This window comes from Mesoplodon bidens (assembly GCF_964165515.1).
Source record: "Mesoplodon bidens genome assembly, chromosome: 19".
Classification (NCBI taxonomy): domain Eukaryota; kingdom Metazoa; phylum Chordata; class Mammalia; order Artiodactyla; family Ziphiidae; genus Mesoplodon; species Mesoplodon bidens.
The window spans coordinates 17,366,111-17,390,973 of NC_138179.1; the positions used below are offsets into that span (position 1 = coordinate 17,366,111).

The 24,863-nt window shown below is 44.7% G+C and overlaps 1 protein-coding gene across 1 annotated transcript in view; it reads right to left on the reverse strand.

The window, feature by feature from the left end:
* The window catches only part of PRPF8 (pre-mRNA processing factor 8), a 36,494-nt gene that overhangs the window by 9,420 nt on the left and 2,211 nt on the right, over nucleotides 1-24,863 (reverse strand). The window contains exons 4-25 of the mRNA XM_081220546.1: nucleotides 23,318-23,482; nucleotides 23,013-23,231; nucleotides 22,671-22,883; nucleotides 22,030-22,155; nucleotides 21,829-21,934; nucleotides 20,677-20,867; nucleotides 20,427-20,546; nucleotides 20,151-20,340; nucleotides 19,897-20,016; nucleotides 19,652-19,786; nucleotides 19,175-19,304; nucleotides 18,601-18,797; nucleotides 18,266-18,472; nucleotides 17,974-18,137; nucleotides 17,707-17,833; nucleotides 17,397-17,589; nucleotides 16,935-17,122; nucleotides 16,552-16,790; nucleotides 16,179-16,325; nucleotides 15,785-15,995; nucleotides 15,472-15,588; nucleotides 19-266 (exon numbers count right to left, since the gene is read on the reverse strand). Coding sequence (XP_081076672.1) covers nucleotides 19-266; nucleotides 15,472-15,588; nucleotides 15,785-15,995; nucleotides 16,179-16,325; nucleotides 16,552-16,790; nucleotides 16,935-17,122; nucleotides 17,397-17,589; nucleotides 17,707-17,833; nucleotides 17,974-18,137; nucleotides 18,266-18,472; nucleotides 18,601-18,797; nucleotides 19,175-19,304; nucleotides 19,652-19,786; nucleotides 19,897-20,016; nucleotides 20,151-20,340; nucleotides 20,427-20,546; nucleotides 20,677-20,867; nucleotides 21,829-21,934; nucleotides 22,030-22,155; nucleotides 22,671-22,883; nucleotides 23,013-23,231; nucleotides 23,318-23,482 — 3,753 coding nt within the window. The remainder of the gene's footprint in view (nucleotides 1-18; nucleotides 267-15,471; nucleotides 15,589-15,784; nucleotides 15,996-16,178; nucleotides 16,326-16,551; nucleotides 16,791-16,934; nucleotides 17,123-17,396; nucleotides 17,590-17,706; nucleotides 17,834-17,973; nucleotides 18,138-18,265; nucleotides 18,473-18,600; nucleotides 18,798-19,174; nucleotides 19,305-19,651; nucleotides 19,787-19,896; nucleotides 20,017-20,150; nucleotides 20,341-20,426; nucleotides 20,547-20,676; nucleotides 20,868-21,828; nucleotides 21,935-22,029; nucleotides 22,156-22,670; nucleotides 22,884-23,012; nucleotides 23,232-23,317; nucleotides 23,483-24,863) is intronic.

Below are 24,863 nucleotides of genomic sequence, written 5' to 3' on the forward strand. Positions count from 1 at the left end.
TTTTCAGCCAAGTCCTACCTGAGGTCAGATTGGGGGATGAGCACATGGCCCATTGAGAGCATGCCAAGTCCACCCAACTCCTTAGGGGTGTAGAACACGACAGGGGGGAAGCGACTCGGCATCTTGGAGTTGAGGCCAATCTTGATTCGTGTCTGGATCTTGTTCTCACACTTCACCAGCAAGTCCAGGAGCTCCTGGGTGTTCACCACAGCCTCCCGAAAGTATGTCATAAGGCCAATAAGAGCTGTGTTCCACTTATTCACAATCTGAAGACAGTGAAAAAGAAGTAAATTATAGATAAGCCATTGCAGGGAAAGGGTGTGTGTCTAGGAACCACCAGATATAATTAGTTATATTCTCCCTAGTTCTCAAGAAAGATTTGAGCTCAATGTCATTAGGGGAGTGTGTATAAATCAAAATCACTATGAGATATTACTTAACACCCATTGCAGTGGCTATAAGATAGTTACAAGGATGTGGAGAAAATGGAACTCTCATATACTGCTGGTAGGAATATGAAATAGTGCAGCCACATTGAAACAGCCTGGCAGCTCCTCAAAAGGTTAAATAGAGTTACCATATGACCCAACAATTCTACTCCTAGGTATATACCCAAGAGAAATAAAAACATATGTCCAGGGCTTCCCTGATGGCGCAGTGGTTGAACGTCCGCCTGCCGATGCAGGGGACAGGGGTTCGTGCCCCGGTCCGGGAAGATCCCACATGCCGCGGAGCGGCTTGGCCCGTGAGTCATGGCCGCTGAGCCTGCGCGTCCGGAGCCTGTGTTCCGCAACGGGAGAGGCCCCAACAGTGAGAGGCCCGCATACCGCAAAAAAAAACAAAACAAAACAAAACATATGTCCACACAAAAATGCGTATACAAATGTTCAGAAAAGCATTATTCGTAATAGCCAAAAAGTAGAAAAAAACCAAATGTCCATCAACTGACAAATAAATAAACAAAATGGTGTATAGCCATATTATGGAATATTATTTAGCCATGAAAAGGACTGAAATACTGATGTACGCTACAACATGGATAAACCTTGAAAACATTATACTAAGTGAAAGAAACCAGACGAAAAAGGTCACATACATGATCCATTTATATGAAATGTCCAGAAGAAACAAATCCATACAGACAGGAGGTAGATTAGGGGTTGCCAGAGGACTGGGGCAGGGAGGGACATGGGGAGTGAGTGACTGCTAATGGGTATAGGGTTTCTTTGTGGGGTGATGAAAACGTTCTGGAATTAGTGGTGATGGCTGCATAATTTTATGCATATAATGAAAACCACTGAATTGTATACTTTAAAAGTGTGAATTTCATTTCAATAAGAACATAAAGTTGGGCTTCCCTGGTGGCGCAGGGAAGATCCCACATGCCATGCGGAACAGCCAAAAAAAAAAAAAAAAAGCTGAAAGAATTTCCTTTAAGATCAGAAACAAGACAAGGATGCCCACTCTCACCACTTTTATTCAACATATTATTGAAAGTCCTAGCCACAGCAACCAGACAAGAAAAAGATATTAAAGAAATCCAGGGACTGCCTTGGTGGCACAGTGGTTAAGAATCTGCCTGCCAATACAGGGGACACAGGTTTGAGCCGTGGTCTGGGAAGATCCCACATGCCGCGGAGCAACTAAGCCCATGTGCCACGACTACTGAAGCCCGCAGGCCTAGAGCCCGTGCTCCACAACAAGAGAAGCCACCGCAATGAGAAGCCCTCACACAACAACAAATAGTAGCCTCCCGCTCGCTGCAACCAGAGAAAGCCCACGTGCAGCAACGAAGACCCAATGCAGCCAAAAAATACATATATATATATATATATATATATAAAAAAAAATTCCAAATTGGAAAGAAGTGTCACTGTTTGCAGATGACATGATATTATACATAGAAAATACTAAAGACACCACCAAAAAACTATCAGAACTCATCAATGAATTCAGTAACATGGCAGGATACAAAATTAACATAGAGAAATCTATTGCATTTCTGAACACTATCAGAGAGAGAAATTATGAAAACAATCCCATTTATAATTGCATCAAAAAAACAAACCAAACCAGGGACTTCCCTGGTGGTCCAGTGGTTAAGACTCCACGCTTCCAATGCAAGGGGCACAGGTTCAATCCCTGGTTGGGGAACTAAGATCCCACACGCTGCAGGGTACAACCAAGGGAAAAAAAAATCTAAAAAACAAAAACCCCAAAAAAAAAACCCTAAACCAAACCAAACAACAACTAGGAATAACTCAATCCAAGGAGATAAAAGACCTGTACTTGGAAAACTGTAAGAACTTGGTGAGGGACTTCCCTGGCGGTCCAGTGGTTAAGACTCCGCACTTCCACTGCAGGGGACATGGGTTTGAGTCCTGGTCTGGGAAGATTCCACATGCCACGGAGTAACTAAGCCCGCGAGCCACAACTACTGAGCCCGCATGCCACAACTACAGAGGCCCATGTGCCTAGAGCCCATGCTCTGCAACAAGAGAAGTCACCACAATGAGAAGCCCATGCACCGCAATGAAGAGTAGCCCCCGCTCGCCGCAACTAGAGAAAGCCCGTGCGCAGCAACAAAGACCCAACACAGCCAAAAATAAATACATTAAAAAAAAAAGAACATTGTTAAAATGACCACACCCCCCAAGTCCATTTACAAATTTAATGGAATCCCTATCAAAATACAAAAGACATTTTTCACAGAACTAGAACCAATAATTTTAATATTTGTATGGAAACACAAAAGACCCTGAATAGCCAAAACAATCCTGATAAAGAACAAAGTAGAAAGTATCACACCTCCTGATTTCAAACTATATTACAAAGCTACGGTACTCAAACATTATAGTAGTGGCACAAAAGCAAACCCATAGGTCAATGGATCAGAATAGAGAGCCCAGAAATAAACCCATGCTTTTATGGTCAATTAATCTGCAACAAGGAAAGCAAGAATATACACTGGGGAAAAGACAGCTTCTTCAATACATGGTGCTGGGAAAACCGGACAGCTAATGCAAAGGAATCAAACTGGACTTTCTCACAACATACACAAAAAATAAAGGCAAAATGGATTAAAGACTTAAATGTAAGACCTGAAACTATAAAACGCCTAGAAGAGGGACCTCCCTGGTGGCACAGTGGTTAAGAATCCGCCTGCCAATGCAGAGCACACAGGTTCGAGCCCCAGTCCAGGAAAATCCCACATGCCACGGAGCAACTAAGCCCGTGTGCCACAACTACTCAGCCTGCACTCTAGAGCCCACGAGCCACAACTACTGAAGCCCGCATGCCTAGAGCCCGTGCTCTGCAACAAAAAGTCTGTGCACTGCGATAAAGAGTAGCCCCTGCTCACCACAACTAGAGAAAGCACGCAATGAAGACCCAACGCAGCCAAAAATAAAATAAATAAATTTATTTAAAAAAAAAACAAACTCCTAGAAGAAAACACAAGCAGCACTCTCTTTGACCTTAGTCTTAGGAATATTTTTTTGGATATATCTCCTCAGGCAAGGGAAACAAAAAATTAAGAAATGGGACTATATCAAACTAAAAAGGTTTTGCACAGGGGCTTCCCTGGTGGCGCAGTGGTTAAGAATCCGCCTGTCAATGCAGGGGACGCGGGCTCGATCCCTGGCCCGGGAGGATCCCACATGCTTTGGAGCAACTAAGCCCGTGTGCCACAACTACTGGGCCTGTGCTCTACAGCCCACGAGCCACAACTACTGAAGCCCGCACGCCTAGAGCCCGTGCTCCTCAACAAGAGAAGCCACTGCAGTGAGAAGCCTGTGCACCTCAACAAAGAGTAGCCCCCGCTGGATGCAACTAGAGAAAGCCCTCACGCAGCAACAAAGACGCAACACAGCCAAAAATAAATAAATAAATAAACAAATAAAAGCTTTTGCACAGCAAAAGAAATTATCAACAAAATGGAAAGAAAGCCCACTGAACAGGAGGTGATATTTACAAACAATATATCTGATAAGGGGTTAATACGCAAAATATTGGGTTGGCCAAAAAAGTTTGTTCAGGTTTTTCCATAATATCTTATGGGAAAACCTGAACGAACTTTTTTGGCCAGCCCAATACAAAGAACTCATACAACTCAACATAAACAAAACAAAACAAAACAAAAACCTGATTTAAAATCTCTATTCGGCAGAGGAGCTGAAGAAACATTTTTCCAAAGAAGATATAAAGATGTCCAAGAGACACATGAAAAGATGCTCAACATCACTAATCATAAAGGAAGTGCAAATCAAAACCACAATGAGCTGTCTCCTCACACTTGCCAGAATGGCTATTATCAAAAAGACAAGTAACAAGCGTTGACAAGGATGTGGACAAAAGGGAACCCTCGTGTACTACTGTACTACTGATGGGAATGTAAAGTGGTGTAGACACTATAAAAAACAGTATGGAAGTTCCTCAAAAAATTAAAAACCGAACAACCATACAATCTAGCAATTCTACTCCTGGGTATTTATCTGAAGAAAACAAAAACACTACTTCGAAAAGATATGTGCATCCTCATGTTCACTGCAGCATTATTTGCAATAGCCAATATATGGAAGCAACTTAAATGTCTATTGATAGATAAATGGATAAAGGAGATGTGGTATGTACACACACACACACACACACACACACACACACACACAGAGAGAAATATTAGTCAGCCATAAAAAAGAAGGAAATCTTGCCATCTGCAACAACACAGATACTTGGAAGGGTGGGGGAATGAGTGAAATAGTTGAGGGAGACTAAGAGGTACAAACTTCCAGTTATAAAATAAGTAAGTCACAGGGATGTATAGGGAATATTATAACTTTGTGTGGTGACAGACAGTAACTAGACTTATCCTGGTGATCATTTTGTAATGTGTAAAAAGAGCAAATCACTACATTGTTTACCTGAAACTAACATAATATTGTAAGTCAGTCATACTTCAAAAAAAAGAAAGAGATCTGCAAGTTCCCTGGTGGCCTAGTGGTTAGGCTTCTGGGCTTTCACTGCTGTGGCGCCAGTTAATTCCTGGTCAGGGAACTGAGATACTGCAAAAGCTGCACAGCGCAACAAAAAAAAAAAAAAAAAAAAGAGAGAGGGAGAGAGAGATCTCTGAAGACCCATGAAGGGATCCATTTGCAGGCTATAAAACTCCGAGGTCGTGCTTGCTTCGGCAGCACATATACTAAAACTGGAACAATACAGAGAAGATTAGCATGGCCCCCGTGCAAGGATGACAGGCAAATTCGTGAAGCATTTCATATTTTTTTGTTATACAGCAGCAACTAACACAACAATGTAAAGCAACTATACTCCAATAAAGATGTTAAAAACAAAAAACAAAAAACCTCCGAGGTCAAAGAAAGAACCACCACCAGATCAGTAAGCTGAACAAGTCCCACAGCTCACATAAGGTTGACAACAGTTTGTGTTCCCGCCAGCCATACAGAAACTTCGTAATAAATGGGAATTAGGTATAGTCCATAGAAAGTTATCAACTTAGTAGTGGAGATAAATTAGCCCCAGAAGAAAGGGTGCTCTGGATTCACTATAACCAAGAAGCTTAAAATTAAAAGCAAGCCTCAAAAGGATCAAATTAAACCACAAGTTACTTAACTGTACACCAGAACACAACCCAACACTCTTTAAAGGAATATAACAAAATCCATAAATCAATATAAATTACACAATTTCTAGCATCAAATCAAAAATTGGATGCATACAAAGAAGTAGGAATAAATTACCCATAAACAGAAGAAAAATCAATCAGTACAAACAGACCTGGAAACAACAGATGATGGAATTAGTAGACAAAGACCTTACAACAGCTATTAAACATTTTATAATTGTGCTTGAGTATATAAAGAAAAACATGAACATAATGAGGAAAGAAACAGAAGATGTTAAAGATCCAAATGAAACTTTTAGAGATAAAAATTACAGTATCTGAAACTTTAAAATGTACAGATGGGATTAACAACATTGTAAAGCTGCAGAAAAAATCATGAAGGCAAAATAAACACTTTTTCTGACAAACAAAAGCAGAGTGTATTCATTGCCAGTACACCTTTACTACAAGAAATGTTAATGCAAACTCTTTAAGCAGAAGGAAAACAATACCAGATGGAAACCTGGATCTACATAAAGTAATGGAGAACACCAGAAATAGTAAGTATGTGGGTAAAATGTAAAAGACATTTTTTTTTCATTTTGTAATTTCTGTAAAAGATAGAAAGGCTGTTTAAAGCCAAAACAGTAACAAAGTATCACTGTGTTTATAACACAGGTACAGTTAAAACATATGACAAAAACACTACAGGGACTTCCCTGGCCATCCAGTGGTTAAGACTTCTCACTTCCACTGCAGGGGGCACGGGTTTGATCCCTGGTCAGGGAACTAAGATCCTGCATGCCGTGGGGCGTGGCCAAAAAAACAAAAACAAAAAAACACAAACACTACAAAGAATGAGGAGGAAAATGAAAGTATATTATTGAAAGGTTCTCGTACAATATGTAACATGATAGTAGACTAGTGGTCACAGTAAGCCAGAGATATATACTGTAAACCCTAAGCAACCAATAAAAAACAAAGAAGTGTAGTTAATAAGCGAAGTGTGGAGATAAATTAAAATCATACCCAAACCCCACTCAATCCAAAAGGCGGCAGGAAAATGAGTTACTCAGTTTTCCTGGGTCTCTCCCACATATATATGTTATGAAACTTTCATTTGATTTTCTCCTGTTTAAAAAATAAATAAAAAAGAAGGCAGGAAAAGAGGGAAAAAGCAGAATAAAGAACAAAGGACGAGATGGCAGATTTAAACTCAACGACATTGACAGTCATATTAAACTTAATTGGAGTGTTTAGACTATTTGCAAGGCAAAGATTGTTAAACTGAATTTAAAAAGCAAGAACCAATTAAATGCAATCTATAAGAAGTTAACTTTAATTATAATGACACAGATTAAAAGTATAAGGATGGGAAAAGACATCCATGCACACACAAAACAAAGCTAGAGGGGCACTACTGATATCAGACAAAGTAGACTTCAGAACACAGAATATTACAAGGAATAAAGAGAAATATTTCATGATGATAAAGGAGCCAATTCATTAAGAAGATATAATAATTCTAAATATACTACATACTTAGGGACTTCCCTGGTGGCGCAGTGGATAAGAATCTGCCTGCCAATGCAGGGGACACGGATTTGATCCCTGGTCCGGGAAGATCCCACATGCCATGGAGCAACTAAGCCCGTGCTCCACAACTACCGAGCCCGCACGCCACAACTAAAGCCCGCAGGCCTAGAGCCCATGCTCCACAACAAGAGAAGCCACTGTGAGGAGAAGCCTGTGCACGACAACCAAGAGCAACCCCGCTCGCCACAACCAGAGAAAGCCCGCGCACAGCAACGAAGACCCAACGCAGCAAGAGATAAATAAAATTAAATCTTTAAAAAAATAATAAATATATTATATACCTGATAACAGAGCTTCAAAATATATGACACAAAAAATCATGGACCTGTTGAAGCATAAGATTCAAAAAAAAATTATACAATTATGCCCAACAGTATGAACAATACATATGTCTTGCTGGGGTGTCAACAGAGTTGCTTCTATCTATTGAAATGTCTATGTGTGCATCAGTTGTAAAGTTCATTTCTAATTCTAGCTGTATCTTCAGGTACATCATACAGCATTCCACCTGGCACAACTCCTTGGTCATCACCCATATGCAGGTTCTTGCACAAAAAGTTTGTCAGTTTGCATTTTGGTCTCAATGAGATGGCTCCCTACTCCCCTAAGCCTGCTAATCTCCTGATGACTCTTTCTTGGTTTTCCACCTGTAAGCCAAGCCAATTATACTTTGCCCAACTTTGACTAAATACTTAAAAGATACCAGAGCAGTCTGAACTTCAGACATTCTTCTGTGCTCAAAAAAGATATAAATTTCTGGAAAAATGTCACGTGTCTTCATGTTATAAGCTTGGATGTCTTTAACAAAGTGAATTGGTGTCTCTAAAGCTAAAAATAAAAAGAGGAACCTGAAAAGGGAAATAAATCCACGACTTATGACCATCTTCTCTCAGTAACTGATAGAAATAGACACAAGAAAAAAAAAAGACATAGAAGGACTTGAACAACACAATCACTTGACTAAACCTAAATGACATTTGTAAAACCCAACAAAGCAGAATACAGATTCTTTCTCAAGTACACACGAAGACAGTCACCATATATGCTAAACCATAAAACAAGTCTAAATACACTTGAGAAAACTAAGATCATAAAGAGTGTTTTCTGACCATAATGGAATTAAACTAGATACTAATAAAAGAAAAATACCTGGAAAACCCCTCAAATAATATTTGAAAATTAAACAACATACTTCTAAGTAACCTATGGGTAAAATAAGAACTCATAAGAGAGGGACTTTCCTGGTGGTCCAGTGGCTAGGACTCCACGCTCCCAGTGCAGGGGGCCTGGGTTTGATCCCTGGTCAGGGAACTAGATCTCACATTCATGCCACAACTAGGAGTTCGCATGCTGCAACTGAAAGATCCTGCATGCCATGACTGAAGACCCCACGTGCCGCAACTAAGACCTGATGCAGCCAAATAAGTAAATAAAACAAATTTTAAAAATACATATATAATTTGAGTAAAAAGAAAAAAACAAAAAACGACAAAAAAAGAACTCACAAGGGAAGTTAGAAAACATTTTTAATTGAATGAAAATGAAAACCTATCAAAATTTGAGGGATACAGGGCTTCCCTGGTGGCACAGTGGTTAAGAATTCACCTGCCAATGCAGGGGACACGGGTTTGAGCCCTGGTCCAGGAAGATCCCACATGCCACGGAGCAACTAAGCCCCTGTGCCACAACTACTGAGCCGGCGCTCTAGAACCCACGAGCCACAACTACTGAACCCCTGTACCACAACTACTGAAGCTCACGTGCCTAGATCCCGTGCTCCGCAACAAGAGAAGCCACCGCAATGAGAAACCTGGGCGCCTCAATGAAGAGTAGCCCCCCACTCGCCGCAACTAGAGAAAGCCGGCACACAACAACGAAGACCCAACACAGCCAAAAATAAATAAATAAATAATAAATTAATTTAAAAAAAACTTAAGGGATGCAGCTAAAGCAATGCTTAAAAGGAGATTTTTCAGCACTGAATATTTCTATTAAAATGAAAGGTCCAAAATTGTCATCATCTAACCTTTTACCTTAACAAACTAGAAAACTAACAGCAAATTAAACCCAAAGTAAGCAAAAGAGCAGAATCAATGAAATAGAAAAGAGAAAAATAAAAATCAATGAAACTGGGCTTCCCCGGTGGCGGTTGAGAATCCATCTGCCAATGCAGGGGACACGGGTTCGAGCCCTGGTCCAGGAAGATCCCACATGCTGCAGAGCAACTAAGCCCATGCGTCACAACTACTGAGGCCCACACACCTAGAGCCCATGGTCCACAAGAGAAACCACTGCAATGAGAAGCCCGCACACCACAATGAAGAGTAGCCCCCGCTCACTGCAACTAGAGAAAGCCCACGTGCAGCAACAAAGACCCAACGCAGCCAAAAATAAATTAATTAAATTAAAAAAAAAATCAGTGAAACCAAAAGATCAATCTTTGAAAAAGAGAGCAACCACAAAATATCAAACGATATAATCAACACTTTAAGGTAAGGAATACGTTTGCTAGGCAATTGTTGAAGTGAAAGATCACATTGGCTGGAGTTATCACAGGAATTAGCCTTGAGCAAATAATATTCAGACAGGCAGGATGAAGTGACTCCTGGATGAGGTAACACCCAGAATCAAATCACAAAAGCAAAACTGAGCATCTAGCTTGTGCTCAGGATGAGACAACCAAGGCAACAGACCTATAGCAACGAGAGCGGAGAGCTGGGGACCAGAATGGGCTAGATCTGGGAATAAAGCAAATAGACTTCAGTAAGACAACTGCGAGTCTTAGTAAGTTCTCTGACTGTATTTGGCCCCTAGAATCACATGCTGCATGGTTTGTATCACAGAACACTCCAGTTCTGCTGCAGTTACCAGTGCTTTATTCCCATTAGGGAGTTAAGTATGAATTCCCAAGGAGTATCACATTCCTTTAAGGATAGCAGAAGTTCCTGGGGATGAGGGGAGGCAAGAAAGAGAATAACACTGAGTGATTCCATGTACTAGGTACCATGGTAAGAACTTCACACATATTAAGTCTTCATAAAAAAAACAAATTCAGGGGCTTCCCTGGTGGCGCAGTGGTTGAGAGTCCGCCTGCTGATGCGGGGGACACGGGTTCGTGCCCCGGTCCAGGAAGATCCCACATGCCGCGGAGTGGCTGGGCCCGTGAGCCATGGCCACTGAGCCTGCGCGCCTGGAGCCTGTGCTCCGCAGCGGAAGACACCACAACAGTGAGAGGCCCGCGTACCACAAAAAAAAAAAAAAAAAAAATCCCAAATTCAATTCATATAACCTGCCCATCATGGCACATGACCAACTTGGACGGGAATGTGGAAAATAAAACTGATGTTAGGATGATGGGATTCTGGGTGTTTTCTGGGTTCTGTTAGTATTTAATTTCTTTTTACTGTAAGTGAAAACATAACTGGTAAAAAATTAATGGGAACTTTTACTGTGTCCTTTTGAACCATGGTACATTAGACAACAAATTTTTTCCATCTAAAACTAAACATATAGCTGGGGCAGGGGAGATGAACAGGCAGAGAACAGAGGATTTTTAGGGCAGTAAAAATACTCTCTATGATATTTTAATGATGGATATGTGTTCTTCTACATTTGCCCAAACCCACAGAATATATACCACCAAGAGTGAACCCTAAGGTAAACTAAGGACTTTAGGTGGTTATGATGTGTCGATGTAGGATCATCCTTGGTAAAAAAAAAAAAAAATGTACCACTCTGGTGAGTAATGTTGATAATGGAGGAGGCTTTGCACATGTGGGGGCAGGGGTTAATGGGAAATCTCTGTGCCTTCCTCTCAATTTTATTATAAGTCTAAAGGTGCTCTAAAAAAAACAAAGTTTTCAAAAAATAAATAATGTAAAATAAAAGTCAAAACAAGAACAGAGAAATACATCTACTGCCAGGCAAAGATGTTCTTTTCCTCTTGGCTTTAGACTTTAAGTCATCTACACATGCTTAAAGGGATTCCCTGGTGAAGGACAGAGAGAATGCTGTTTGTGGGAAGACAGGGAACTCAGCAGGAAGGTGGCCTTACAGTCCTTCATAAGCTAAAGCTAAGTAGGCTGCACCTTGTAAGTCAGATGATCTAATGTGGTACATTTCTATTTTCCTTCTGTTATTCCTGGCCCATATCAAAGTCTTGTTTAAATGTTCCAGTCTCATTTCATAGCTACTACTAGGACTGAAGGAGTCCTGGCTCGAAGCCTGGGCTACTGCACTGCATGTACATAAAGCAAGAATGGGGGTAGCACCTAAAGTGCCCCCATCAGTAATAATTACAAGTGAATCTGGGGGGAAGGACAAGAATAGCGCCATAAGGTCCAGCCACCTCTAGCCCTACTGGAGATTTCCCTTCTATTATCAACCTTGGAGGACCAAGAAATTTGATTACAAGAACTGCTTTACCTTAACACACCTCAGGAAACAAATTCCAATACCGTACTATCCAATCATAGTCTGTGAGATGCCTCTAATCAATGACAGCAAACATTTATTACAAAATCTGTTGAGTAATGTAGCTTATTATAAGCATCATTTGTCGCAAAAGCCCTCTGAGCTAGCTAGCCTATCAGTACCCCCATTTTATGGATGAGGGAACTAAGGCCCAGAGTGGGTGGGTGACTTAACCCAGATCCCAAGAGTAATGTGGTAGAGCTATGACTAAACCCAGTCTGACTCCAGAACCCGTTACTCTAAGGACTATATTAAACTGCCTACCTGACCTCTGACAGTCCTCCTTTACTCAGGCTCTTACCTCTCACACATATATTCCTTTGATCCCTGTATTTTTTCCCAAGGCCACTGGCCTCTTCTGGTCTCTTCCTTCTCTCCCTCCCAATATCCAGGGTTCCAATAGGGGCCAGCACCCTTGATTCCCCTGCATCCAACCCCTTACCACTCCACAACAGCCCTCTGGCAAAACCCTAGTCCTAAATCAGCACTACAATCTATCCACCTTCTCCAGCCCGTGGCTGAGAGCTTGAGAAGCTGAGTAGTTCTGGGAAGAGCCCACACTCACTCACAGTTGTCTTCACTCTCTTAAAACCCTCAGTGCAGTTTCTTCAACAGTCGAATCACACCCTCACCACTGTGCTCACGTCCAGCACCCCCTGCCCCTCACTCCAGCCCAGGTGAAGCTGAAAAATGCAAGGTTTGTTATAACTTCCCACTAAACTTATCTACGTTCCCAACTGTGCAGACCTCGTTCTACTAGGTTCAGAGGATGCTTCCCTCTGCTTTCCCTTTACTCTATCCCTGCAGAGCAGACACCATTCCATCACCTACCACGCTTCTCTGCTGCACTCTGAACCGCTACTGGCTCCTTACTGTACACATACTCCCATCACTCCCATTTAAAAATACCTGCCTTGACTTCTATCTTCCTCTAGGTGGCGCCTAAAGTCCCTCCTCCTCCTCCTCCTCCTCCTCCTCCTGCTTTGGCAAACTGACAGTCTTTGCTGTCTCCACTCCCTCACTTCCCATAAAGCCTCACCCACTGCAATCTGGCATTTATCCCGATATTTCTGAAACAGCTCTTGCTAAGGTCATCCATGACATCCTGACTGCCAAATCCAATGGATACTTGTCAGGCCTTATCTGACTGAAACACACTTAGGCAACTGACACTGCTAAGTGCCCATCCCGATTCCTGACAGGCTTGGCATCCATGGCCCGGCACTCTCCCAGTCTGGCCACGCTGCTCAGTGTTCCCTACGGTTCCAAACTCACCCCTCTGCTCTTCTCGCTCCTTACACTTTCCCCAGATAATTTTGCTCACTCTTGAGTTTTCAACCATCTCCTTTATATTGACAGACTCCTAAATCTGTATTTGCAACCCAGACATCTTCCCCAAGCTTCAGATCCCAAAGTTATCTCCACTTGGACATCCTATAGGAACCTCTAAGTTGCCCCTAGTCGCTCTCACTTTCTCACCTTGTTTCTCTCCCTGGAGCTTCAAACTCATAATGCTTTTCATCAAATCTAAGAGGTACCACTAAATACACACACACATATATTTATTTTGGAATTGAAGAAATACGATATAAATAAGTGCCTGCTGGAAACTCTATCTGGATGTTCTCAGGAACGTCAAACTTTTTATATCCTAAACTAAATTCATTTATCTTCTCTCCTAAACCTGCTCTTCTTCCTGTAGTCTTCCAGTTGATGGCTAGCCACCCATGCCAAAAACTGAATGTTATTTTGACTTCCTTTCCCTCTGGCATTTCACCAAAATGAAGCTCTGCTGACTGTACCTACTATTTATCCAATCTGTTCCCCTCTGTGTACGTTCACGGATCTCATCATCTCTATCTGGACTTCAGCAGTAGTCCACAAACCTCATCTTTCCTCCTCCTCTTCTGAATCCATCTTCCCCACAGCTGCACAAGTGAACCACCTAACACGGAACGGAAATCTGAAAAAGTCACTCCCATGCTCAAGACCCTTATGGGTTGTTTTTTTTTTTTTTTTTGGCCACGCCATGCAGCACGCGGGATCTTAGTTCCCCAACCAGGGATCGAACCTGTGTCCCCTGAAATGGGAGCGCAGAGTCTTAACCACTGGACTGCCAGGGAAGTCCCCCCTTATGGGATTCTTAACAAGGCAGGTGATGCCCTCCATGATCTAGCTCTGCTTACCTATCCAGCCTCCATCTCCTCCACAGTTTTACTGCTGTAAACCCAAACTTTTTATGGCCTCACATGTACCACGCTGGCTACCTCTTCATACCTCTGGCTGAAAGAATGCTCTCCCTCACCTGCCCCTCACATGTTATTTCATTCAGGAAGTCCTTCTCTCTTCCTCTCCCAGACTGGGCTAGTCATGAACCTGAGGATTCTCAGAGATTCCCAAGTAACACAAGAGCTCTATAAACACATTGTACTGTAGTTCTCTTGACTATGCATTGTCTCTCCAACTAGGTAGTGAGCTCTTGGAAGGCAGAGACTGTGTGTCACATGTAGTGTGTGTGTAGCGTCTGGAACACAGTGGCTATCAACAAACACAAATGGAATGAATGAGTTACACAATTCCTGTTATCTGACTCTTGGACGATATACACCAACCTAAAAAGACAAACACTTTTTCCCTGCACTAGACTCAAAAAGAAAAAATGTATCATGAGGGACTTTAGGTAAGGAATATTAAGATTAAAAAAATGTATCCTCAACAGAACTATTACTAAAAAATTGGAAACCTTCTTTATATGCTGCATATTTAAAGGGATATGAAGGCCAGAAGGAGAGAAAATGCTACAGCTAAGAGTTATTCTAAGAGAAACCAGGATGACGCATTTTTTAATCCACTGAGGCATTTTATTTCTATGTATGTACTACGTTCCTAGAAAAAGAATACCCCCTATGTATTTTTATGTCTTGCTTCTTTGTGGTCCACAATGCCAGCCGAGTTGTCAGTACAATGAAACCAAACTGATGGGGCAAGAGCAGAATATTCTGCCATTTTTCTAGGTCTTTGAGTTGCACAGCAAATCTGGGGCTGATCACTTCACTACACTTGTTTAACTTGCCTGTGAAATTCAGTTTTGCCCGCTCTGTGATCATCAATGATTTCAAATTCACCCGTGTAACCCTGCCTCATTATTACAGTTAGAAACTGGACAGCGACTTTGGAACACAACCTAATAATAACCTAGCACTTCCCTCTCTTTTTGGCATTACTGATGCTCTTGAGAGTATCAGCCAGGACATTCATGTGCCCCATTAGTGGAACGGAAAGGCAGCAGGAAAAGAGCAAGGCGACTTTTTAAACCTTGCAGAAACTTAAGCACACACAGTTAACAAATCCTCAGATTACTCTTTTTCAATTCCAGCTGCCTTCGGCTGGGCCTTTGGAAACAACTGAAGGGGAAATAAACACTGAGATATAGCTCATTATACTTGCTTTTTAACATGCACATTATGTGACGGGTCAAAACATGAACTGTATGACCTGGATAACAAGCCTGGGGACAATGCAAAAATGGTGATTTTTGTTCAAATTTAAAAATCCAATTTCTACCCTTACCTTAACTTAGAATCATCACAACTACACAGAAGTAGGCTGTAGAGTTCCTACAGGGAATTCTCAGGAAACAACTGTGAGGTGATGTGACACTCTAAGCTGCTGTACCATAAAGCATGGAGACTAGTACACTGGACACAGTTGGGAAGAAAGGAGAGCAAAGGAGGGAAGAGCTGAAAGGGATGTGAGACAAAGGACACTACTGCTGTACGTACCTTGGTGAAGGTGGTGGAGCCAGAGGCCATCAGAATTTGACGCACACGGTTGTGGAAGCGCTGCATTGACTCATCATCCACACGCAGGAAACACTGAGCTGTTCGCTCCTTAGTAACCTAAACCATAAGGTCAAGGTTAACTATCTCTGTAACTGCCACAGGAACAAGAAACACCACTGAGCCCTACCCTCCCAACAGAGCTCAACCGACTGACAATGAAAAGGTGCGCAGTATACCTCACCCCCACCTACGCAGGATGTACAGGCATGGTAATGCTACTCCTACTACCCCCTGGTCCCGCTCCAGGCTGTACCTCATTCTGTAGGTTCCAGACCCCATCCTTGTGGGTAAACTCCTCATAGCTGGTGCGGCATTTAGGCAGGATGCGGCACTCAAAACCACACATGTTGAACAGCAGGTTGGGGTTGTCCTTACTGTACACGGACACGAAGCTGTTCTCCCACTGAACTGTAGTCACTGAGCGTGGCAGACGGTTCTTGATGTCCCAGAACACTGCCCGACCCCTGCCCACAGAGAACACAGGGTCACATCCGTCTCCTAGAAGGAACTTCCCTTCAAAGGCCAGACTGATGATATCCCAACAGAGTACACCCTCCCACCCAGGACACCACCTTATAAATCCCCTCTAATTGTCCTCTGGGTCCCTCAGGTTGATTCCAGCTCCCACGGCCCCAACTTAGACTCACAAGTTGACATCATGCTTCATGAGGCGCATGCGGGCGTCTCGGGGCCAGCATTTCTTGTTATTATAGCCAACGATGTTTTCATTGTTGGGGTCAGGGTGCTCCGTCAGGTAACGCTGGATCAGGTCCCGAGCCTCATCTGCTGTGAACCTACACCAGACAAGGTGCGTTGCTGAGGGCCAAGTACACTGGAATCTCATGAGGTCTACAGCTCCACAGACGGGGGCCACCCCCAACCTGCACCCTACTCACAGGACTTCATCCCATTTTAGAGCCCCAACCCAGGAGCAAGTCAACTAAGGTACAAGAGCTGCTTCCAGAAGCTGGGCATATACCTCAACACCCTGCAAGGGTAAGAATCCAGGCAAGCCCTCACCTGAAAAAAATATGGATGCGATCGATGTATCTGCAGAAGAGACGGATGGGGTGGGCAGCCTCAGTGGCTATGTCTTGGAAACTGAGAAAATCGTTTGGCATCTGAGGGGGCCCAGCCATCTCACTGGCCCGGTGCAATCCCAACACAAGCAAATCCATAACCAAGCCATAGTACTGTACGATGAATGAGGCGAACTGCAGGCCTCTAATGATCCCATACGAATTTGTATGGTTCATGTCCTAGAAAGAAAGACAACTCTTAACCATGGCCAAGTCCCAGGCTTCTCGGGGCCCATCCTCTTTTGCCCTCCCCCCAGCAAATCCCAACTCAGTGGGCCAACCACCCCTCCCCCAATTCCTTGCCACCCTGCCCCCAAGACACACCTTGTAGTTGATGACGACATTGTTCTTGGCCGTCATGTAGTCGGCTATGTTGTGGTCCACGATGAGGCGCAGCAGCCGATTAAGCAGGGTCAAATCTATCTTCTCATACATCTTCTCAAATCGGGACTCCAGCATGACGTTGCACTCGCCCTCACTTGTCTCCCACACGTCCTGCAGGTTATTGATGCCTGAGGAGTGGGAAACACAGGTCTCCAGCAGGTTAGAAATTCCCTTTCAGAACTAGTGCCTGCAGGAGCTATCACATTCATAACCCGATCACACAACCACCCTATTCATTCATCTGTATTGCTAGGAGAGTCAGCTGTGCTCAACGTAACATCAACACCGTTTCCTGGGTACCATGCACCAAGAGAGTAAACTAATTATGCTGACTGGATGAGAATTTTCCCACAGAACTTAATTCATCTCCCTTCCTCAAGGGCAATCCCAGAGAAGTTTTACCTTGGCACCACTTATAAACAAGCAGAGGAGGTGGTTCTGTGTCAGCAGGCTTGATCCAGGGTGGGAAAAGGCGGCGCTTGTCAGCTTCATACCACAGGTACTGGTCCAGGTAGGCATCAGTTATCTTCTCCAGTGGCTCCACATCATACACTGGCACCAGGTGGCTATAGAGATCCATGAACTCAATGCCCACCTGTGGGACAAGGAAGCTGGCTCACACCAACCCACCTATCATCTGAGGCAACCTGCCGCCCTGGGTGCCACGAATGAATCAAAAAGCCAAAGGAAAATGTTGGGGTATCTGACTCACTTCTTTAAAGGCTCTCTGTGTGAGGAGGTGACGCTTGATGCGGGACAATGCCTCGTGGGGGTTGTCATAGGCTTGCTCGATCAGACCTAGCTCCTCCCTCTGCGACTGGTTTAACCGAGACTTCACACTAACAAGGCAAGAGTAAAGGTGAAAGGGAAAACCAAGAGGAAGCCATCCCCAGAAAGGCCTTCTTTCTTTGGACTCTGACGATGATGCCATTCTCCCCCCCTCACCTCCCCACAGGAGGCTGTCTACTCTATTTCTCACCTGTAAGCTTCCTTGAGCCGCTCCAAGGCCAAGATGAGCAACTTGGTGTCGTGCTTGTAGGAGAGTGGGGGGAATGGGATGGGTGAGAACCTACGGCTTTCCAGCCAATGCACAGTGGTGGTATACACTGCCACCGCTTCTTCTGCTGTGATGTAAGGCCCGTCCTGCAAGGTGGACATGAGAATTAGCTTCCCACCATAGCCCAATCCCACCAGGGCAAGGTATGGTCCCAACTTTGCAGTCCACCCTCCTGCCCACCCCCACACACCAAGCCCAGCCTACTCTGCCCAACCTTTAGGTAGTTGTGCTGCCGCTCTTGTTCTGCCTTCAGGTAGAGCCGAGTGAGGCGTCCCAGGTTCTTTTTGCAAACAGTCTTGTCTACAGTGGCCCCACGGCGGATCCGTTCTCGGTTGTAGTGCGCAGTGTTGGTCCACCAGTCAGCCTTGGCCTTCACGTATCGAAGGATCATATTCTCTATAGGGGTTGGCAAACCAGGGACCTAGAAGTGCAAAAGGCACAATGAGAAGGTGATGGGAGCCACATGGCCCCCAAAGACATTCCAGAAGTGGTAATCCTGAGCCCAGGAAGATGATGTCTATGCCTCCTCGGAGTTGGGGAGACGCCCACCTTCCAGGGAATATTGGCCTTCCAGCAGCGCCAGGCTTCACTGAGGTGCTGCAGGATTGTCCGGGCCTTGTTCTGTTTGATCCCCTCAGGCATCATGTCCAGAATGTCATGCATCACAGCTGCCCGAAGCTCAAGGTCAAAATGTGACTCCACTCGCTGCTTGGTTACGGTCTTTGCCACCCCCTTTGAGTGTCGGCCTAGAAGTGAAAGTGAGTAAAAGCAAGATCTGTTGCTCCTAATAAGCGTCTCTACCTTCATGCTGTTGCTTACCATGGTTATAATGAAATCAGTAAGTATAAAAAAAGCCCAGCATATGCAAGACAAGATACGCCAGATATTCAGAACTACGCTTCTGAGGAATTTCCATCCTGTAAATGCTCGATAGCCTCAAGGCCCCAAAGCGAAGCCCAAGACCCAGAATACGAGGTCAGACTCATTGGAGACTGGGTCTTAGAGGCAATCCAACAGGAAGGGATTCTCAGTCTCGAACAAGGTCAAGGAACAGAACAGGAACACACATGATCTACCCTTGGAGTGATAACGGGAGAAGCTGGACACGGAGAAAACCACTTACCTTCAAACTGCCGGGCCAGGAGGTTACCCAGCCATCGCTCCAGCAAAGGGGTGATGCCACGCATGAAGAACAGCCAGACCCGCCAGCCAGCAGCCCAGAAACCACAGCCAGGGCCCTTCCCTACAGGGCCCTAGGATTCCAAGCAGAAGTCAAGAATACAAGTTAGCAATTCATTCAGACAACAACAGAAAATTGGGCAGAGGTGGGGCAAAGAGCACATGTGTGGCAGTTAAGGGAAAAAATGGGAAAACTCTGAGGCCTCCATATCTAAAATGGAGTAAATGAAGAAACCAGTCACTGAGATTCTCTATTTAGACCTAAAAGTGGGCTTTGAGGGGAAGTGTTGAGATTCACAAGATGAGGGCAGTAATGAAACACTCAAAGCCTCTCTCCAAACAGGTGCCTGGAAAGAGTCCTGACTAGATGTAAAAATTAAGATGGATCTGAGAACATGAATATACGAGGGCAGGGTCCTACCGTGTTGAAGCGGTAATAGATGAGATGCTTCAGGTCCTTGCACATGCGAATCTGCCGCATCAGCTTATATTTGTACCGGTACATGCCCGTCAGCTGCCCCACGTGGGCAAAGATATACTGCAACCCATCTGCCAGCTGCAACACAATTGCCCCATCAGGCTTTAAGCTAGAGCCAGATCCACGATCAGCCCAGGCTTCACCCAGCTTCCCCACCTGGAGCCAGGACTGGGAATTCCTAGCCTCACCTGGAAGGCATCCACATTGCCCAACCGATACTGCACATGACTGTCCACCACCAGCTTAGTTAAGCGCAGAACCTCTCGACACAGATGGAAAGCATTCCCAAAACGAGATTTCTTTCGTTCCTGGAAAAGAGGCCAAGGACAGAAACAACATTTGTCAGCAATAGTCTGGACTGGATGTATGCCCTCCTTAGAGGCCAGAGCAAAGCCAGTCTATCCCTCAGCCCAGGAGACCCCCTCAGGTCCAACGCAGGTACCTTGGTGGTGAGCGTCTTGACAGGCTTGAGGTTGAAGTTGTAGTCCAGGTGCAGATAGTTGAGATTCTTACGGTGAATGAGAAGGTTGAGCATGTTGTAGCCCTGGCGGCAAACCTGTAGCCCCACCTCCACCCAGTCCAGCTTTGTAGACTGAAAGAATTTGGTGGCTTTGAAGGAACGGAACAGATACCTGGGGTGGGAATAAGGAGTGAGAGTTAGACTTCTGATTATCTCTGGAACAGGAAAAGTCTGAGTAGGGGGCCTAGGGCACCTCACCTCTTCTTTTGCGCTTTAGGGGGCCGGTGCTTCAGGGCATTCAGCACATAGTACTTAAGCAGCTTCTGGTAGGAAACCCTCACTTTCACAGGCTGCCCAGCAGGACAATGCTCCCGATACCTGAAAAAACAAGCCCACCAGAGCTCAGCCCATCTCTTCTTCCAGCCGCTCTGCTAAAGGCTGCACGCCCACCCAGCTGGAGTCTTTCCTCCTGTACATCCACTACTATCCCCCCAGGTAGAAGCCTTACCAGTTCTTGACAAGGGGAATGTCCAGGGCCCGGCGGGTGCGACCAGAGCGTAGGTTGAAGGGCCGTGGGGCCCAAAGCAGGGCAATGCCATTGGCTGTGTTGTCTGTGTAGAGAGGTGTATCTTTCAAGAAGGGCTCCACAAACTCTGGGAGCTCAAACTCCTCGTCGTCATCTGGCAATGGTTCCTGACTCTGAAAGAAGAACCCCCGGGGGTTTATTTAGCTCCCGCTGATCTGGGCAGACACTTGCGATCAGAGGGAAACTCTCTGGGGCCAAGTACAGTAGCTACGTCTGCCATGGAAACTGAGCTGCCTGACAAGAGAAGCCCTGAAGGGCCAAGGCAAAGGGGGCCAAGGGAGCAGAGAACAAGGCAGGGCCAACCAGGAAGGCAAGCAGCACTCCTCACACCCCAGTGGCTCACCAGCAAAAGGCCTCCTAGAGGACCCCCCAATACCAGGAAGAGGTGAATACTGCAACCACCTCCTGTCCAAGCTCCAAAAACTGGGCTTGGGGAAGGAGATCTGTTCATGGTAAGAACGTAATGGAACGTGGATCAACATCAAAAACATTATGCTAAGTGTTAAGACCCAGCCACAAAAGACCACATACTGTGTGATTCCATTTATATGAAATGTCCAAAATAGGCAAATCTACAGCGACAGAAAGCAGATTAGCAGTTACCTAGGCAAGGAAGTTTCAAGGGAAATAGAGTGACTACTAATGGGTACAGGGTTTCTCTTTGAGGAAATGAAAATGTTCTAAAATTAACTGTGGTGATGGTTGCACAAGTCTGTGAATAAACGAAAAACCACCGAATTATCCACTTTAAACGGGTGAATGTGTGGTAGTGAATTACAGCTCAATAAAGGATTAAAAATAAAAACAAGAACACATTGGAAACAGACCAGAATAAGACCACATAGAGTCCCAGAGGAGAAATGATAAAACCCAAATGGATAATCATAGAAACAAGATAATACCAATAACTTGGTCTGAGCCAAGTGCCAAACTCTCACATTAGCTTACAGCTAGAGGGGAACACTTAAGGATGGAAAACATGTCTCCCTCTAGCTGAATTTTTATCTAGTAATGCTTCTGCCCGGACAGGAAGTCTCTCTTGAAGAGCTGAGGTCAAACGTCCCTTCCTCTCACCTTGACAGAGTGCCTATGGGAAATTGGGTTGATCAAAGGATCAAAGTAGAAAGCTGGCAAATCAGGATCCTCAGTTTTGATGAACACAACATTAGGAGTGTGGTACCTAAAATGAAAGAAGAGTCAGCCAAGGTTCTCCTGCCCTGGCCCAACCTAAACGCCCACCTCTCCTTCCCCCCAGCTGGGTTCTAGCTCTCTCACCAGGTGAGGTGGACGTGGTGTGGAAGATTGTTGTACAAGTACGGAAAAGCAATCTTGTACTCAGTGCGGATGGGCTGCCGGATGATGATCTTGTTAATATCATTGAATTCATTCCAGTCTTCATCCCTAGGGTGCAAAATCAAAGATGAGCAGACTAGTTGGGCAGTTTGGAAACTACAATGGGATCTTAAGGATCAAGATGAGATTTTATGGGGCTTCCCTGGTGCTGCAATGGTTAAGAATCCGCGTGCCAAGGCAGGGGGCACAGGTTCGAGCCATGGTCCGGGAAAATCCCACATGCTGTGGAACAACTAAACCCGTGCACCACAACTACTGAGCCTGTGCTCTAGAGCCCACGAGCCACAACTACTGAGCCTGTGGGCTGCAACTACTGAAGCTCGTGAGCCTAGAGTCTGTGCTCCGCAACAAGAGAAGCCACCGCAGTGAGAAGCCTGTGCACTGCAACAAAGAGTAGCCCCCACTCGCCGCAATTAGAGAAAGCCCAGTGCAGCAACAAAGACCCAATGCAGCCAATCAATGAATGAATGAACGAATGAATGAATGAATAAGTAAATTTTTTTTTAAAAGATTAGATTTTGTTTAACCCAAGGTGCCTAAAATCTCTACTCTCTCCAACTTACTGTAGGTTGATGTCTCGGACAAGAGGCTCAAATTTGGGGCCTCCAGGAATGGCCATATTGAGTGCCTTGGAGGTAAAAAAGGCCTTCAGATCAAACAGATAGAAGTAATTGTCATCTACCAAGTCTGTCAGGAGCTGATTGGCCAGGCGGTAGAGAGTGGACATCATAGGCAGTGTAAACTGCCAGCGTTGGTAAGTGGAACCATTCACATACCTAGGGAAAAAAGAGGCCCGTGTCAGGTAGATATACTAGCTAGCCAAGCCATACTACCCATTGCTCTCCCAGGACCCCTTCTGGAGTTCCAAAGCCCTCACAGGAGTGGTAACTCCAACCATCACTCACTTCCGGCTGTCCCTCAATGGCTGGTGGTCATAGAACCAGTCCAACACAGGGGCATCTTCCTCAGGGTCCAGCTCTAGCTGAATTGCCTCCAGTGGCTCAACATCTAGGATGTTGTCAGCATAGTCCAAAGGCGGCTCCTCATCATCAAAAGGGGGGAAACGCATCCTCTTGAAATGCCTCCTGTCTCTTTTTTCTCGACGCATCATAATCCACATTGACCTGGAAGTCGACAGTGTCACATAACGGTTTCTACCCACTGCCTCCACAACCACCACCACCACACACCATGTTCCAGCCCTTCTCACCCCCACTGGGAGATGTAGACAGGTTCAATGACCCAGGGAATCTCATTGACAAAGGAAATGGCTCCAGTGATGTGGTACAGCACAGGCACATCCCGAATCTGCTCCCAAGGCATAGGCATGTTCTCCAGGAGTTTGAGGACTGCATGGGGCATGTACTTTAGGGCACTGCAACAACAGAAAGACAGATGATTAGAAGTGACCAGGTGTTCTGCTACCTGTGCCATGCAGAGAAGCCACAAGGTAGCACAGTATCACGTTCCACAGAAAACCAGTCTTACAGTCCAAACCCCCAGTTAGTACACAGGCCCTCTGTGACCAGGAACTCTGCCTCCCCACCTCCAGCTGTGCCACTCTGCTTCTTAAACATCACTGTCCCACAATACTGGGCTTCAGTCCCTCTAAATCAACAGCTGTTCCCTTAACAGACAGCCTTTAGGCTACCTCACAGTCTATTCTCTCCGTAGCTTTCCATAAAAAATAATATTTACCACACTTTACTTTAACCATTGTCTATTATGTCACTAGGCTATAAGCTCCAGAAAGGCCATTACTTCCTGTTCACTGCTATATTCCTGGCACACAGCACAGATCTCAAAAATATTTTTGAAATAAAGCTTCCACAGCTGTCTTAGACCAGTTCATTAAGTGGCTAACATTTTTAAAAATTTATTTATTTATTTTATTTTATTTTATTTTATTTTATTCTTGGCTGCATTGGGTCTTCGCTGCCGCGCGGGGGCTTTCTCTAGTTGCAGCAAGCAGGGGCTACTCTTCGTTGAGGTGCATGGGCGTCTCATTGCGGTGGCTTCTCTTGTTGCAGAGCACAGGTTCTAGGCACACAGGCTTCAGTAGTTGCGGTTCGCGGGCTCTAGAGCACAGGCTCAGTAGTTGTGGTGCACGGGTTTAGCTGTTCCATGGCATGTGGGATCTTCCCAGACGACGGATCGAACCCTTGTCCCCTGAACTGGCAGGTGGATTCTTAACCACTGCGCCACCAGGGAAGCCCAGGTGGCTAACATTTTTGTGTAAAAATGGAAAAGGGATCTGCTAAGGCATTTGTAGCTGTACTCACCCACCTTGGGAACACAGAAAAACAAGAGTACAAAGACCTCAGGAGTGAACTACCCCCGAACCTGAAGATTCTGGTCACTTAGGAATTACAGGAAACAGGAATGTATAGGTGTCCTGCTCTTGGCTTTAGCCTACTCAAAGATAGAGACATCTTATCAAAGCATCAACAGGACAAATTAAAAGCTCCAGTCCCAGATCAGGAAAAAAAATCAGGGCAATAAAGAACACAACTGAGAACTCTCCTGCACTGTTGGTGGGAATGTAAATTGGTACAGCCACTATGGAAAACAGTATGGAGGTTCCTTAAAAAACTAAAAATAGAGCTACCATATAATCCAGCAAACCCACTCCTGGGCATATATCCAAAGAAAAACATAATTCGAAAAGATACATGCACCCTGATCCTCACTGCTGCACTATTTACAATAGCCAGGACATGGAAACAACCTAAATGTCCATAGGCAGATGAATGGAT